General features: G+C 34.2%; 1 protein-coding gene across 1 annotated transcript in view; it reads right to left on the bottom strand.

The window, feature by feature from the left end:
• The window catches only part of smal (smoke alarm), an 82,079-nt gene that overhangs the window by 15,120 nt on the left and 48,478 nt on the right, over window positions 1-18,481 (bottom strand). Inside the window, exons 6-7 of the mRNA XM_017617510.1 lie at window positions 13,217-13,356; window positions 12,790-12,997 (exon numbers count right to left, since the gene is read on the bottom strand). Coding sequence (XP_017472999.1) covers window positions 12,790-12,997; window positions 13,217-13,356 — 348 coding nt within the window. The remainder of the gene's footprint in view (window positions 1-12,789; window positions 12,998-13,216; window positions 13,357-18,481) is intronic.

Genomic DNA, 18,481 nt, shown 5'->3' with positions numbered 1-18,481 from the left:
TGAAATACCTGTCTGCTCTCGGGATGAACAACTCACGCAAGGGAGAGTGTCTATTGGTGAAGATTTTTGGTCCTGGCTCAAACCTCCAACGCTTGTAGTGCCAAATAAAAGAAGAGATATGAAAAGGGAGCTTCGAGAGATTCTGCATATTTTGAAACTAAGTTAACTAGCTTTTCTGGATCGTATAAAAAATCTAGAAGAATATACCAGAAAAAAAATTTTTAATTTTATATTCAATTTCTCATCCCTAAATAGTACTTTCATGCCGTAAACATTTGACCGCCCCTCGTAGTCCCAGCAAAAAGCATGACGAAATATACTGGCATTCATTCTACGATTTTTCTGAATGAGTTAAATGTGGCACAAAACATTTTAATTATTTTAAACGTTTTATAGCGCACACAAAGAACGGCTAGATATGGCCAAACTCCTATACACACACACACACACAGCCACATTCGTAGGCACTTAGTTTGACATACCTATTTAGAGTGGTGCAAACAAAGGCAAAGAGATGGATAATGGAAAACAAGCAAACTGCCAAGCGTTTGTGATGAGCGAGACAAAAGTGCCAAGATAGTGTCGCGCACACAATGAAGCGCTGCAAAGGCAGGCACACACACACAAACGTACGCTCACAAACAATTTAATAGCATTGTGGAAGACAAAAGCTTTGCGTTCAAAAGGATCTCAACTCACGGTTCGTATGCGCGTGATAAGTTCAAATATGTGTGTGTGTGTGCGTGTGTGTGTGTGTGTGTGTAGCATAAGTACAGGCGTTTGTGGCCGGAAATNCCAGAAAAAAAATTTTAAATTTTATATTCAATTTCTCATCCCTAAATAGTACTTTCATGCCGTAAACNAAAAATCTAGAAGAATATACCAGAAAAAAAATTTTTAATTTTATATTCAATTTCTCATCCCTAAATAGTACTTTCATGCCGTAAACATTTGACCGCCCCTCGTAGTCCCAGCAAAAAGCATGACGAAATATACTGGCATTCATTCTACGATTTTTCTGAATGAGTTAAATGTGGCACAAAACATTTTAATTATTTTAAACGTTTTATAGCGCACACAAAGAACGGCTAGATATGGCCAAACTCCTATACACACACACACACACAGCCACATTCGTAGGCACTTAGTTTGACATACCTATTTAGAGTGGTGCAAACAAAGGCAAAGAGATGGATAATGGAAAACAAGCAAACTGCCAAGCGTTTGTGATGAGCGAGACAAAAGTGCCAAGATAGTGTCGCGCACACAATGAAGCGCTGCAAAGGCAGGCACACACACACAAACGTACGCTCACAAACAATTTAATAGCATTGTGGAAGACAAAAGCTTTGCGTTCAAAAGGATCTCAACTCACGGTTCGTATGCGCGTGATAAGTTCAAATATGTGTGTGTGTGTGCGTGTGTGTGTGTGTGTGTGTAGCATAAGTACAGGCGTTTGTGGCCGGAAATGAGGCATACGCACATTTACATGAAGCACAGCATGGAGCAGCATAAATACAGCCACAACATAAGGAAATTGAAGGGTGTGAGCGTGCGACTGGCCTAGGAAATCATATCAGTGCGTAGACATCAAAAATCATAATTACGCTATTTACTTTTCCAAAGCACGCCCCCCTGCCTACTGTGACATCTATAAAGCGCTGTCTACTATTCTTCTCCATCTCTATTGCAGCCTAAATATTGTTGGCGGCTTGTTAATGCGTTTATAGCGACAAAACAGCCGTTGTTGGTATCCCTTGGCAATGGAATTGTGGAGTATATAGCCTTGGAATAAGTAGTGAAGAATGTTCCCTAAAGTTAAATTTGTTTCACAATTTTTTTTAACTCTTTTTGGTAGAAATTTATTTTCATTAAATACTGGTTCCTTTATAGAAATTTTTCGTCTACCGGCAGTTGAGAAACGGAAGACCAAATCTGGTGGTAGGTTGCTGACAATGCCTTGAATCCAAGTACTAGCCATTGAAATTCTAACCCGCCACGGGGATTAGAGAGAAATATGTACCAGCCAATCGTGGTTTTAGCGCCTAACTTGAGATTCATATTTTCTGTAAGCTGGAAGGTATATGGAGTGCAGGCTGCTTAAACCGCTTTACCTTCGCGATTAGCATGTTGAGCAACGCTGAAATTCTCAGTAGTAGGGCAGTGCAAAGATTGATTCGAGGTGGCCTCAAACTACCATTTCCGAGTCCATGAAACATCTTTTTTGGCGGATTAATTCGCTTTAATGCAAAACCATAAAAATGGTAGTAATTCGTTCAGATTTTCATTTTCATATGAAATCGTCAACATCAGTCGTTATTTTCTGAGAAAACTTAACGCAAGTACACTTACAAGGGCTGACCGCAATATCCTTTCATTTACCACATCAAGAGCGTGAAGCGCTTCATTATGAACAGGAAATTATGACGAACAGCGGCAAGGGTGAAATGAATACATATACGAAAACCTACATAGTATGTATGCATAAGGCATAATTTTAAGTAAATTTCATATGTCTATCAGGCTGACAGCGCGACAGTTGAGACATACATGCCTTTTACAACGCTTCACGTAGCAATTTGGCGCCCCAAGTGCTCAAAATGAATTGAACTGAATAAAAGGAAGTTCAGTTTATCCAGGAAATATGCACAGTATGTATTACGCTTGAAGACATTACTTCTGCGCGCATATTAAAAATGAAAATGTCAAAGAAGAAAAAAATTGCTAAATTAAAAAAATGAAAGTGAAACGAATTTGATTCGTCATGGAACTAAATGGTAAAATATGGCAACGGACAGAGCAAATACAATTCAATCGAAAACTAAAAAACCAACAACTGCCAAAGAAAATATGTTCAAGTGACAGCAGATGCTGGAAGAAGGGGAGGGAAGTATGTTAAATTGTGCTTTGGTAACTTATGTTTCTTTGAAGAGGGCTGCGTTAAATCGATATATGTATGTATGTAGTTACATAATTTAATAATCAACACTTTTAAAGGTAAGAAGAGTAGTGGATAAACGGAAGTTGCTTTTTAGATGTGCTTTAAAACAATAACACAAAATAGATTTGAAAAACACGGAAGCCACACGAATTGTTCTTAATTGTTCCATAATCCTCGTAGTATATTTGAATCTACTGAACATAACACAAGAAAACATGAGATGAAAACTCTCGGGAGACGTACATAGGTCCACATTATTATTGACTTTTGTCTACAATGCTTATCAAGGAATATACATGGATTGCCCTTATCCGTTATAATGCATTAGTTTCAATATATATTCAAAAATGCAGTCTCCGCATCTCTTATCGCTTCTATTGAGCCACATCCAGAGCTGTGCGAGAATTCCATATACTTAGTATCCTATAATTTTACAACGGACTTTACTTTACCTAGGCCAGCTTTTGTATGAACATAAATTTCCTAAACACATTTTTTTTTTATGTCAAACCAATGGATGTGTTTTTAAAATAAAAAAGCTTAGATTTTCTGAAATATATCCTGAAGGGGAGCAATGGATCCTGGTGTGAGTTAGGAAGATTTATGCAAATGTTTAAGTGCAAAAGAATATTTTTTTTTCGATGATCACCTTAAGGATTAATGATGATTTCTTCAAACCCTTTTCCTTTTATTTATACCTTAAGCGGCAAAGACGACTTGAGGCAGCTTATATGTTTTCATCTGTTGTGGAAGCTGAAAACTTAATTAATTTTACAATACCGAATTCATACTTCCGAAGCTGTGGTTTTGTATTTTATATTATTAATTTTAAAGTTTTGCCGGTTTGAGTGTTAAAACATAATTATTTTCTAAAAATTAAATGACATTTAAAAAATTATATGTTTTTAATCTTCTTTCTAAAAGAAAAAAATTAAAAAATTAAAAAAATGTATATAAGAATAAAGATAGATAAAATTAAAAAAAGAAAAAAAATAAGTTGCTAAAAATTAGATGAAATTAAAACAAAAAAATAAAATCTTATAATTAAAAGAAAATTAAACTAAAAAAAGATCAAACAAAAAAATTTAAGAAGGAGAAAAAATTTTATGTGTTTTCAAAAGTGAAATGAAGCTAAACAAATATTTTTCATTTTAAAAACCATACAAAATTAAAAATTAAATAAAAAATGCCAAAAATGTATGTATATTTTTTTGAACAACAAAATCAAAAAAACTAAAAGGCAACTGCATTAAAAAAAATGAATAATATAAAATATTTTTAAAAATTAAACTGTATTGAAAAAATATTTTCCTGAAAATTAAATAAAAAATAAATGAGTTAATTAAATTAAAAAAGGAAAAAAATCCGCGGCCTATGGATTTGAACCTCAGATCTCTCGAATGACAGGCCAGTGCTTTGCTCACTCGGCATTGAGACTGTTGGAGCAGCGCGAGCAAAATGATTTATATGTATCTCCATTTGGATTATGCTTTCTCTCAAAAGAGCTTTTCAGCATGAAAGCTGGCAAGGGAGCTTTTTTTGTAAGACTTTCGTGCCAAAATAAACAAACTCTTTCAAACTTTCTTGGTTACTATGTGTTAATTGTCTTACAAAAGACTTGCAACTGTTAAATAAATAAATAAATAAACGTAAACACTGGGTTGAGTGCTTTAAAATTGTTCAAATTACAAATTTAAGAAATCAATTGTATTTTTGATTTGAATCGTTGATCAATTCAGAAGTAAAATTTATTTATGATTTGCTTCGATGGGGTGTGGGGAATTGATGTTAGATGAGTTAGTTCATGTGAGGTGAGTTAAATTGAGTTGACGTGAGCTCAGTACAGGTGAGTTGGTGAGGTGAGTTCCGATGAGTCGAGTTGAGGTGAGTTGACCTGAGGTGAGGTGAGTTACGGTGAAGTGGGGTAAGCAACATAATGTGACATAATATATCTTAATTTTCAGTTTTATCTTAGATGTCTGTATCTTTGTCTCTTTGTCTTTATCGTTCTTTATCGGCGATCCCTTCTTTGTCTCTTGTTCTATCAATTTCTTTATTTTTATCTGTATCCATTTTTATATATCTATAACTTTATTCTCATATTTATTATTATCTTTATCTTTTTTATCTTTATCCTTATGTTTATATTCTACTTTTCTTTATTTCTACCTTCATCTTTGTCTTTACTTTTCAAAGATTTTATTTTTATCGTTGCCATTACCTCCACCCTTGTATTAGCCTTAATCTTAATCTAATTTTTAAACCACTCTATAGCATGTTTCTTTAATTCGGTACTAATATTAAGTCATTAATTAAGGAGGCATTTCTGTCCAGAACCATCTACCATATCCGTTCCTAGCCATCCACCATTTTTGCTGCATCCGCCATGTTGAATTTTCAATTCGCTACCGCCGGTTAAGAAGTTTCACTGCAAAAATATTTGTTAACTTCTAACTATTTTATTTAATTCACGTACAACTACAACTATCCATCCGCTTAATACATTTAAAAACTTTAAGCAAGCATAAAATTCGCCCATTCTTATCAAAGAAAAAGAAGCTCTGAAAAGAATCCTGTTGCTTACCTAGTCGTAGGTGTGTAGCACTCTACCCTCATACCCGCATGCCTTTCACATTTTCTCTTTCTCTTCACATAATTGCAAGGCCTAAAATATCAAGATAATACACAGAGAAAACCACAAAGAGAATCCCAACCACACAAGCGTATCTGCTATCAACACCTCAGTAGCTCTTTCAGCAACAGGCTACGTACTCGTATTTGTAGACTTAAGCCAACAACTCCACATGAGTTGCACAAACTTATGTGCACAACGCGCAACCGTAGAATGTAAAAGAAAAAAAAAATACCGAGAATATAATCTGAGAATTTCAGATCAAAAGAAAACGTGTACATCCATTTTCATACACTTTTAGGTACATAAGTTGACTCTTCGCTCATCCAAACGCCAGTGTGGAATGTGGGTACTTTTGCTGTTTTTTTTACTTTCTCATTTTTGTTCGACTAATTTGTGCAACATAAAGGATTAGTAGGTGGATAAAAGTGTGTGAGACGGCTGCGGAAGCACTAGAGCTATTTAACTGAAGATACTGGTAGGCATTGAGTGGGACGGAGGTTGTAGCCACAGTATGTGGTTTTTTGGCTGGTTAGGCTCCTTTGGACATTGCAGCTTAAATGTCTCAGCATGTGGTAGAATAAGTTTTAAATACTAAACACTGGGACAAGGCAAGAGATTTCAAAAAAGAGGATTAGGAATTACATGAAAGAAGTGGTATATGCGTAGATAAGGTGCAAAACCAGATTGCAGGGGGCAGACATGCGGTTTTTAGTAGAACTTAATTTGGTTTTATTGCTTCTGATTAGCAGATCTAAATATATGCCGTATGGGATTACAAATTTTTTTTTTCGTTTAAGCCGATTTATATATTTTTAAGTCTAAAAAATCCTGCTTAGTTGAGAAATAGAGATATATTATGAGTTTTGCTCGTAAATCATAATAAAAGGCAATTGCGTCCGGTACTGTCAAGATTTGGAGCGAACTTTGAATGACAGAAGTGGCGAACAATTTCAGTATAGCGAAGACACCGAGCCGTCAATCTCTGATGACACAATCGGTGTTCAGTTACCTGACAATGGTGATATTCGAATGGCAGTAGAGAAGCTTAGGTGAGGTAAGATAAGGTGCTAGTCCCGCTTAGAAGATGTCATTTCAAGCAATGGGTGCTGATGCCCACTCCTTGGTGTATAAACATTAGTTTAGCGAAAGCTGCACAGCTGAGAAGTAAATACTGAAATGCTTCTACCTCGCCATCTTCCAAGCAGTTGAGGCAGTGGGGGTGCTTGACGATATTAAGTCACACCGCAATGTCTGACCCGAAAAATAGTGAGTTGGCGCTTAGTCAAATGCAGCATTTCCTTTGACCGCCCGCAACCGGCCACCGGCTATAAAGGTTTTGTAACTTAGCAAGCCGACGTTTTTTGTCCAGCATCGCTGAGCTTAGACGTCCAACAGTAGTCCACAAGCTGCCAAATGAGCGTCCATGTCTGCCTGTCCGGGAAAATAATCTCAAGGCTACCCTGCTGGATTTGGAAATATTCCCATCCGATTAAAAGTTAGCCAAGGAGGAGGTTTTCTTAGAAACCTTATTACTAATGGGTATACCATTTCCCTTACAAGCAAACACAATATCTGCTTATGCACTGCCGGCTGAGCCGGTTTAGAACACGAGATTTCTGGCAGTCTTTGTTCGCTGGAAGCCTATGCATTTAAATTGGGTCTTACTGAAGAGTAAACTATAAGAAGTGTAACTAAATATGACGAGGAAACTGTGGAACCTATAATTTTCGAAGCAGGGCGAATAGTCGCGTCACTTGGCAAGTTACAGCTGCCGGGTCTACAGTCAACAATCGACAAGGCAATAAAGTGTCTACTAGAAATCGCTAAAGGAACGGCAGTGCTCTTTAAAATTGCGTCAGTTTACTGTTTCGTGGGTCGTAAAAGTATCTGATGGCACTATGGACGTTGTCTTGATCTATGTAAGACCTCTTATGGTCGGTCAGCATAACCTCACCCAGCCTAGAGGAGATAACCTAGCACAGCGAACATAACAGAGGTGAAAATATCGGACCTCCGGAACATCATCGGCGATAGTAAAGGGTTTAATTTCACTTTGGAACAACCTCGGTTGGAGAGCTATTATTCCTCCTCCCACTTATGGAGGTCATTCGCAAAGGGGCTAACTTGCCGTCGAGTGAAAGTTCCACACACTCATGCACGCCATTCTAACCTAACCTTGCCTAACCCAACAATGTAAATCAACTTTTTTTTATTGCGCTAACTTTGAATAAGATTTTGCTTCCTATTTTTTACTCTGCCACAGCTGTGCTTACCCCAAAAAGTAGAATGGCTAAGCACACACTTTGATATTCGCTTCTGTTTAAGTAACCAACAAGCCATTCAAATAAGTAATAAGCAGTGCTTCCACGTACATATTTACTCTCCTTGCAATTTATTATTGACTTTCTCTTATGTACTACTACGTGCTACAGCCTTCGGCTGCCTTGGCATTATTGTCCAAGTTAAGTACACTTTCTACTTACATATTTACTCAACATAACTTTCTACTAACTGACTTTCCTGCATTTCCGCATTACAACCGGACATGCAGCAATATCCTGAAATGTTTTCGCACGAATAAGCTTGTAGCTATGGTAGGTACATATGTACATATGTACATAGGTAGGTAAGTAAGTAAGTAAGTCGTTATGGTATGGCTGCACCTAGTCACACTTACTTACACGAATCCATCATTCATTGTTGTCGAGCAAAATGTTGGAAAAATATATGCGCAATTTTATTTCAACGACAAATGAATATGAATTTGATTGTGATTGTGATTGCGATTGTGATTGCAAGCCGACAATGGTCAACTACTACACACAAAGGTACATACATTTGCATACAAGTATGAGTGCATTTACACTAGAAAAAGTTTCATGGACATGCAAATGCAGCGCTTACGAACACAAACATACATACAAAAAGGCGGCTTAAGCAAATATACTTGTTTGCATGTACATAAGTACATACATACATACATACATACATATGTATTTATGTGTGCGAATTGTGATTTGTAAACGTATTCGTACTTGAAAGTGAAATGAAGCTGAAAATGATTTTCCATTCGAAATGCATTTGAAAGCGCACTCTAGTCGCACAGTGCACTCAACCGCACAAGCACTCGCATATGCTCTGGCAATCGTACTTATAAAACATACATACATACATGCACTCCAATGAGCAGCCATGTAGGTATGTATGTACTACCAAAAATCCAAATACGTGCTGGCCCACTTCGATATTTGTTTTGCTTTTGTTTGTGCTTTAATCTTTGGGTGGGCGGAAATTTCTCATGAAAAATGTTTCAGTCACAAATACCCACTTCATCTGCTTTTACGAGTATTCCTGCCAACAGGCATATATGTACGTATGTATGTATGTATATATGTATATACATTCATTCGCTGCATGCGTGCACCATTTGGCTTTTGTAGCCTCCATCAGGCGTCGACTTATTGAGTTTTACTCTGTTGGTGCATAAGTTGCATGTAGCAAGCGGCAAAAATCGTATGTTGCATGCATGCCAAATTTTGTGCAAAGCAGATTTCAATTGCAGAAATATAAAAGGCGCTTACACTGGAGTATTTTGGTAGTCAATATATATGCATGTACATATACATATAACTCGATATATGTATGTATGTACGCATGTATGCATTTATGCATGTTTTTCTTTTTCTGGAAAGCAGCATTCGTTATTTGCATGCATGCCGCTTACGGGAAATTGTGGGAAATATTGTAAGGTGATTGGAAAAATTTGTCAGTGACTTTTGGCTGTGTTGATGCAACAAGCTGCAGCGAAATTTGTATTTCGATTCTCAAAAGCTTTTAAGAGTTTTAAGTTACTTCTTCGATGTTTGTGTTTTTTTTTTACTTTGGAAAACGTGCAACTGTAACATATTTCGAGCTTAACATTTTTTCATAAAAAAATAAGACAAATTTTATTCTGGTAATTTTTTGAAGTCCGCTTAAAATATTTCGATCAATAACCCTGAGTATCCGTAGTGATGGGCCTTAAATTATGAAATTATCAAATTTTCTCTTAGGGAGTTCTAATAGCGTCATGGATTCTGAGAAAAGCTTCATATTCTTTGCAATCGCGAAAGGTATTAGTAAACCATACATATACTACATACGTACATAGGTACATATATGTCGGTATGCAAGCCACCATCCCATAGTGGTTCAAAAGTGGCATTTTGTGTTAACAAATCACTGGAGCCTTAATTTTTCACTCAATTTCATTATTTTTTGATTTTTTAAATTTTTTTTTGTGTATTAAATTTTTTGTGAAAAGTGCAAAAAAAAGTAGCAATTTTGAAAAAATGGATTCTCCCGTTCCTACTAATAAATGTTACATAATAAAAACAAGTTGGAAACATTTGTTGGGTTCCTCCAAAAGGAGAAAAAAAAATCCAAAAAAAAAATTGGAAAGGTTTAAAAAAAATTTTCATGAAAATTAGCTTTTTTTTTATTCCTTAGAAAAAGTTTGGAGTATGCAGTTTTACATTTAGATCATGAAATTTTGAAATTTCGCTTTCGTTCGTTTTTTTTTTTTTCTAAATATATAGATATAATCTTATTACATTAAACGAGTAATTCTTGTATATGTACATATATATATATTAGCCTAGCCATTTTTGTAACATGAACTCAGGTTTTGTTTCATTGAATTGAGAGTGTCGATTGTTTTAACGCAACTGTTGTAGAGTGGTACGATTCCGGACCAGATTATCTGCAGAAAGCAGTAAGCGTTCGAAATGTTACGGGGACTTATTAGCTATTTACATAAATATGTACACTGCGGATTTTTGATTTTTATGCAGAGTGACATGTGTCGTGCGGTGTTGTCATGTATCATAAGTGTAAATTATTTCTGAATATTTTCTATATAGAAATAAAACAAAATCAACTTCAGTACGATTTGCTTCGATCAACTTTAACCAACTTTTGGGTCCATCAATTATTCCCGGAGATATTTCAAATTTTTCAAGTACTTTGTTTACGTAAAATAGAAACTTTTTCAGCCCGACGCTCATCGATGCTACCATCTTTAAAAATTTTCTAGTATATTGCGGCCACTCTAGTATATATATACATATCCATAGGGTTCTCGGAAACGGCTCTAACGATTTTGATGAAAATTAGTACACGGATAATGTTTTAGATTTTAAGATTACGTGAATAGGCATTATCTCCGAGAAGACTCGTATAAGGTTGCCACCTATCCGAAATAAGTTACGAATTAATTAAAACATTATAATATGGGCATCAAATGGAAGGTATTTTAAAAATACCTAATTCAAAAATTTTTTAATAGGGTTGCCACCTATTTTGAATAGCATATTTATTTAATTTTGTTTATTTTTGAAAAAAGGTAAATATTACTATTCATGGGTACCAAGAGGAGGTTCTTAAACAATGCTTTCCCTATATGCAAAATTGTATCCCTTATTATAATAGTGTAAGGTTGCCACTTATTTTCGATTCTACGCAATTTATCTAAAAATTCGCAATATGGATATCAAATGAAAGGTGTTGTTGAGAACTTTTGTAAAAAAATATTTTCCATCGGGGTTGCCATGCTTCTATGTAATAAAAAATTTTATTTTGTTAATTTCAATCAGCATTTTTTTATGTATACACAGTACATATACGCTCAAGATATGTACCACTCATTTTAGCGTATTTCGGAATAGGGTTACCACCTAAATTTTGGAGTAAGAAATTTACTTAATAGGTATCGAAACCCATTTTTCTTCCAAAATATTTTTTTAAAGCTATCCAAATCTTGAAAACTTTAAAAAGTATATGCACTCCGGGCAAAGCTCGGTCAACCTGGTACTGAGAACATAAACTACACAACATGCAGATGTGCTCGAAAAATTAGAGAAAAATATATAAACAATCACCGCGAGCTCCTTGCTACTTGCAATTTATTATACTAAAATTTCATGTCTATAAAACAGTCATACCTATACTTTTTCTAAAAACTTAAAAAAAATAATTTTGGTGCCACTTTTTCTTAAACATTTGATTTTTTTCGGATCTACAAAATCGCATATTAGAAATTTTTTAAAAACTCAAAACAAAAATATTTAAATTTTGGCGAATTTTTTTTTATAACATTTAAAATATTTCTTGTGACTTTTTTTGTTTAGGGCGAACCCTAAAATTGTTTTCAACTAGTTTTTACTATGTAAAATTTAATTACTGGAACAGGAGAATAGATTTTCCTCAAAATAGCGACTTTTTCCACACTTTGCACTAAAATGTAATAAAAATATTAGGGAGTTAGATTTCCCCGTATATAGAGAAAGAAGCTGCAAAATCAGAAGCCATTTTAGATCATTTTCTTTAGGCTCTGTCAAAGGCGGACTACAAAATCATTTTCGGTTTTCGCATGGTCAATTGAAAATCTTTCAAGTCTCCATATGATTGCGATACTGAGAGGTTGAAGACGCGATCCAGTTTCTGAGAAGATAAAAATCAATTGTATGTAAAATTGGTATATCGCAAAGAATGAAACGGATTCGAAACAATAGTTTCCCAGAAAATAATTTTTTTCACAATTGTCCGGTCAAATATGTAGACGACGACATGGTACGCTATACCAAAATATGTTAAAAATTTCTAATTCCGGTTTACTATGAAGAGGGACTTTTTTATGACTTTTTTTATTTTAATTTTATTTCGTTACCTTACTTTATTTTATTGACTTTAGTCTTTATTTATCTTATTTGACTGTATTTTGATTTCTCTATAAGGTTTTATTTCTTTTTTGTTATATTTAAATTTTATTTTTATTCTATTTACTTTTTATTGTTAATTTTATATTTTATTTTAATTTATTTTATTGGATTAAATTTTTATATTACATATTTTATAACAATTTATTTCATTTTGATTTAATTTTTTATATTTTATTTATTTATTTTTTTAATTTTTATATTTAATTAAGTTCAATTTATTCTTTTTAATTAATTTTTATTTATTCCTTTATTCAATTATTTAATTTTTAAATTTTATTTTCGTTTAACTTAATTCAGTTAAATTTGATTTTGTTTTATTTGAGTTAAATTTAATTTACTTATTTTTTATTGTATTTTATTTTATTTTACTTTATTTTATTCTATGTCATTTATTACAAAATAATTCTATTTTATTAATTTCATTTAAATAAATAAACATTTCTTCATTCACTTACCCGATACAAATGAAATCTCCGACAGCATAATCCATTTCACGGCAAAATATAAATTGATTTTCAAATATCTACCAACGCGATGATGCAATTTAATGGTGACATCTCGCGCGTGATCCATTATGGTGTCTGGCATGTATGAAAATTGCACCGGTTCACCGGAGAAATGTCGTCCACCAATACTGAAGAAGACTTTGGCGCGCACGAATACCTTTTTGTTCAAATTAAAAGAAAAATAAAAAAGGTATTAAATTTAATAAAAAGTATGTACTTTTTCATAATTTAAACATAAGAAGGATAGAATTAACTTTTTTGCCAATCAGAGAAGTGTGTTGGCTTGAGGAGTTCAAGTGTTTTCGCAAATACTTCTCGAACTTATATATTTTTTTATTTTTTTGCTTTTTAAAACATATAAAGGCACACGACTCACCTGCACATCTTTGGTGAACATATTATTCGTGTGCAAAATAATTGCACTAAAATTTCTCACTGTATCGAATTCGAAAATAATTTCAACCGGTTTGCCACTCAAATCGGGTGTATCATTACGCCAGCCAATCCATTCATAACCTGGAAATATAAAAGCAGATATTTGTAAATACGAACATACATTTTCAATAGTTGCACTCTAAACTGATTCAGTTTAATGCCTTAATTAGTTCTATTTACACCTCAGCTGGTGGTTGTAAACTTTCGGTAGTGAAGGCTTCATTGTAAAGCATATTTTTCAATGCTTTTTGGAAAATTATTTCTTTTAAAAACTTACGTTTATAAATTTAACTATTTCTAAAAAAAAAATAGACGAAATTAAAAATCAAACATTTGTGCTCCTGCTAGTGTGCGCCGCTGCGTATACGCAACATCATTAAACAATTTTGCCAATTCTAATACATTTCATTTCCTTTAGCTTTTTAAGCATTTTGTCGAAACTGTCGCTTGTAAAACTATGTAGGACGGCTTTATTTTTCTACTACCTAGTACTTCCCTTCTTGCATAAAAATTCGTTGACCTCGAAGTGATTTCACCATGGAAACTCGTTTTTTTTTTTATTTACTTTATTGTATGTAAAATGAAAGGAGTTCAAAAATATTCCACATTAAATACAACGCACACCCACCCCACCCGCTTGCGGCAATGACTTTCAATGAATTCATAAATTCCAGCACATGTTAAATATTATGGTAAGAAATGCCACTGCCACTTGCAACCCCGCTCCTCCCTACCCGGCGCTCTGCAATCACTTAGCACACCTGTGTTACGCATCGTTGCTTGCCTGCTCATTAGACGCATCGTAAAATTCAAAACAAAAACAAATAAACGAAAAGTACACAGAACAAGCGAGGAGCGAAGGCAAAGTGCTGTAGAGTACATATTTGAGCTAAAAATAATTTGCTTTTCTCCCTGCACGGCCCCCTCTCCACCAGCGCAAAACAACTGGAGCAAACAAAGTCAGTAACAAACTGTCAAACGACAATAAATGAAGTTTTTATTTTGGAAGTCAAGCTGGGGTGGTAAATTACACACACACACACACACACACGCGCAAGAGGAGGCAAGAACGGCTGTAACTAAACGAATGCGTCACGACATTTAAACCTTTTACTTTTAAGCGACAATTCAAGTTCGTACTTGTACTCTAGCGCCATATACTACGAGCATAACAGTATTGTATGTATATGTGTGATATGTATTGCATATCAGTTAAGGCTGCACAAATGATTGTTGTATCAGAACAGTAGGAACAGTGTTGAAAGGCAATCAAAGCTGTAGTGAGAGCTTATCACATTAAAAGGTATAGTTTGCAGACAAATGTAGGTAACTTGACATTTGCGAAAATATTCCTAACAAAGCAAGCTTACCATAGAAAAAGGGAAGGAGGAATATTTTTGGAAAGAGAAAATAATAACAAAAAGTAATGTAAATAACTACGTTGCATACTTTTACATGTCAAGGCATAATAATAACGAGCCCACAACCCCTGCATTCACGAAAAGTAAACATGACGACGAAACGAAGCTGAAAATATTGTAGCAAAATGATGAAGAAATATGAAAATGCATAGTACTATATAGTGGCTTTATTGTAGAGGAATGTCATTGTGTACAAAAGTCATGCAATACTGACTTGCAAACAAACACGAGGAGGGGGGGGCAAAAAATACGCGCCCCAAAATCAGCACACCCTCAAACTCCTGCAAGCATAGCTAACTAAATTGCTCGGACTCGGCTACTTGCATGAAACAATAACAACTCGCTGGCTGTCGCATGGAAGAAACCCAAAATGTAAGTAGGAAATATTTTATATACCAACCGCCCACTCCAAAAAATCAACAGTCGAAGCGTACTTGCAGCAAAGTCACAAACTTTATTTTTTTTTGGGAAACTAAACTGACAAATTCTGCTTGCTGGCAAACAAAAATAAACAAAAAAATGCTCGTGGCACTACAACAATAAATCTCGCTGCTCGAAATACGAAGCGAATTCAAATAATTGACAGACGTCTTGACGCGCCAAATAAAAGTACATAAACAAAGCGAAAAGAAAAAACAAAAATATGTATGTATGTACCTAATAACGTCTCGACTTATTGAAAATCAATAGAGAGTAAGGTATGACATGCCACAGGATGTGTGTGTTCCATGCGGCTTTGTACAGCCCCTCTTATCGGAGTTTCTTTTGTACGAAATTTGTCACCGACAGCCGCCGCATAGTTGAATTGGCATTTAGCTTTCCGGTAGACATAATAACAAGTTCGTATTGATTGTTGTCGCATAAAACTGGAAAAATCATGCGCGCAAACTTGTGAGACGGGGGGGGTTGAAAGAATATTTGCTTTCTGAAGATTCTTTGATCATTGTACGCGATTAAGGCGGAATGTGGTTATCTATGTACTTTAACTGTTTACTGAGTTGATTTTATTTGATGTTTAATCTTAAATTTACTTGCAGGTTTAAAATAATATTTGATTAACTTATGAATTGCAATTAAGACAACCAAATTACAAAGTTTTATTTTTTTTGAAATAGCTGCAAACTGTTTAGAAGTTCAAGAAATGATAAAAGCTTTTCTTAAAATCGTTTACAATCAAAAATAAAATTTCCCACAAAAGGATTTTTTTTTAATATCGCAATTTTATTTTGCTTGAATGGGCATCACGCTCTTGCAAAAGGTAATGAAAGGAGGGTTTTTCTAATTTTCAGTATATTAAAAATTTCTTGTAATTTTATGTTGATTTTATTTTACTTTGGGGATTTAATTTAAGAAATTTATCAATATTTTGGCTACACAATTTTCCTGAAACCTGCTAGTTACAGATATGCTTCAATATAACATTATAACATTTACTGTCTTAGAAAATCTGAAAGCTTGTTTTTATTGAAATGCTTGCCTTTGAGTCACAAAGAAAGAATATTTGAGTTTTTAACATACAATTTTCCACTCGCCTAATAAGGAGATACACCCTTGGTCAGCTGATTAAGCTAAGTGACATTTTGACCACTTTTGGTATTTTTCTTTTGTTTGTTTAATGTTTATAATTTTTTTTATAAAAGTCAGCACAATACATAACCAGCGCCACATAAATCTCATTTCAACTTCGTAAAAAAATTATAAAAATTTAACAAAATTTAACCATTACACCCAAAAATTTAAACCTTTTATGCATAATTTTTAGAAAAACATTAGCTATAGTCTCTAGCCCAGTAAATTTTCGGGCAAATTTCCAGACGACAGATAATGGCGTCGATTTTTAATAATATTTTATGCTGACGCTGCTAGGCGTTTTCTTCCATATAAAAGTACCGAATTGTCACTAAAATCAACGCGATTTCCTAGCGTCTCGAAATTAACAAAATCCCGTTCTGGTTAAGAAGAAAGAGAATACCAAGAACATTATCCACACATATTTTGGACAAGTCTTGTACTAAGATTTTGTCCTCCTATTTTACCCCATCAGATACTTTCTTCACAATTTTTTCTAGTTTTCACATATTTTAATAACTTACAATTAATCTTGTTTATGAATGCGAATTAAACATTTCCTAAAAGGGAAATTTTTTTAACTTAGTTGATTTCATAATGAAACACTTAATGTTCCTTTTGCAAAAGTTTCCTTTTAGTTTCTTCATAATTTTTTCTAGTTTTCACAAATTTCCTAAAAGGGAATTTTTTTCTAAAGTCTAAAAATACAACAAAACAAAACATATTTTAATACCTTAAAATTTAATCTTGTTTATGAATGCAAATTAAAAATTTCCTAAAAGGGAAATTTTTTAACTTAGGGCTGATTTCATAAAGAAACACTTAAAGTTCCTTTTGCAAAAGTGTCCTTTTAGTTAAAGTGTCATTTAGATGTACTTTAAACAAGAAGTGTTTTTAATTGAATAATAACAAAAGGTTCATTTAAATGGAAATATAGTTGGCAACGCTGATCTTGGCAAAATTGCATCGTATCATTGTCATAAATATGTAATTATAACTACGAAAATGACATACCTATTTTTTTTCTTACAAACGGGACCTTTGTCACTTAAATTTTATTATTATTTAACCAAAGGGCACCATTATCTTCAAAGTAGCTTTGTGAAATCCATCAGCAAAATAAAGCATCCTTTAAATTTTAAAATATTCTTTAATTTTATTATGAAATCGGCCCGTATATAAATTTCGTTTTGAATTAGACGTATCATTACCTTTTATGAAAATTTGTCTATTTTTCAAAAGGAAATTCACTTCAAATTCTTTTTCCTCTTAAATGCTATTTTCAAAATTCCTAGTATCTCACCGATCCCTATTATTACTGTAAACATATCTATTTGCATTATATGTAGTTATGCAAGAAATCAGTGAAGTTTATTTAAGCAGACAACTGACTTCACCACTCCTACGATTATTTTCTCTACAAAGCTGCGTTCCGTTCTCCTAACCGATGCCAGCCTGCAAAATCGGCGCAGCAATCAAATGAGCACAGTTTATGAGTTTGCTCGACTGTCTGTAGATACTAAGTATGTATGCGTGTGTAGTCCGACAGCCGTCGTCTCAATTTGTACACACAGCTGTAAGCAAAGTAGTATTATTGCCTGTCTGTCTGCTTGCGCGTAAGTCTGCACGGTAAACTAACAGCCGCTGTCGCACATTCCGCCATTATTATTGGCAATAAGGAATGAAGTTGTTGGAGCCAACGACCAGAACGACAATGGCTATGAATGTGTTTGCTATGTGTTTATTTTAATACATATGTACATACTTATGTATGTATGTATAAGTTACAGCGTATAGTGCAAAATGACCGCCCACCTCCTTTAGCTACTACAGTAATGAGAAACTTTTCTACTTAAAATGTAAAGTTTTCAATAATTTCGATTATTGGCGACTGGCCAACGAATTTTATTCATTTGTATGTCTGTATTTGCAAATGTACTATGTACGCGTATATGTATGCTTGTAGAATTGAACAGTAGGTATTTCGAAATAGTTGAAGTTTTAAACGACCAAGAATTTCAGCTTTTTATGCGGCTTTGGCGACGGCTGACTCTCCGTTTGTGCGCATTTGTTTGTTGTCTGAAGGCAAACGGAAGCCAAACAACGCACCGACTGCCGGAATGGTGTTGCAAAAAACATGGTGTGGGGAGACCGGATACACGCATTGGCGGAAGAGTCAAACTTTTGGCGCGCAGCAAGCCATTGGAGTGATGGGG

This window comes from Rhagoletis zephyria, unplaced genomic scaffold, assembly GCF_001687245.7.
Source record: "Rhagoletis zephyria isolate East Lansing unplaced genomic scaffold, Rhagoletis_zephyria_1.1 Rzeph_scaffold_01423, whole genome shotgun sequence".
NCBI classification, from domain to species: Eukaryota; Metazoa; Arthropoda; class Insecta; order Diptera; family Tephritidae; genus Rhagoletis; species Rhagoletis zephyria.
Note: the sequence above shows the minus strand (reverse complement) of the source record. Positions and strands in the feature narration are given on the sequence as shown.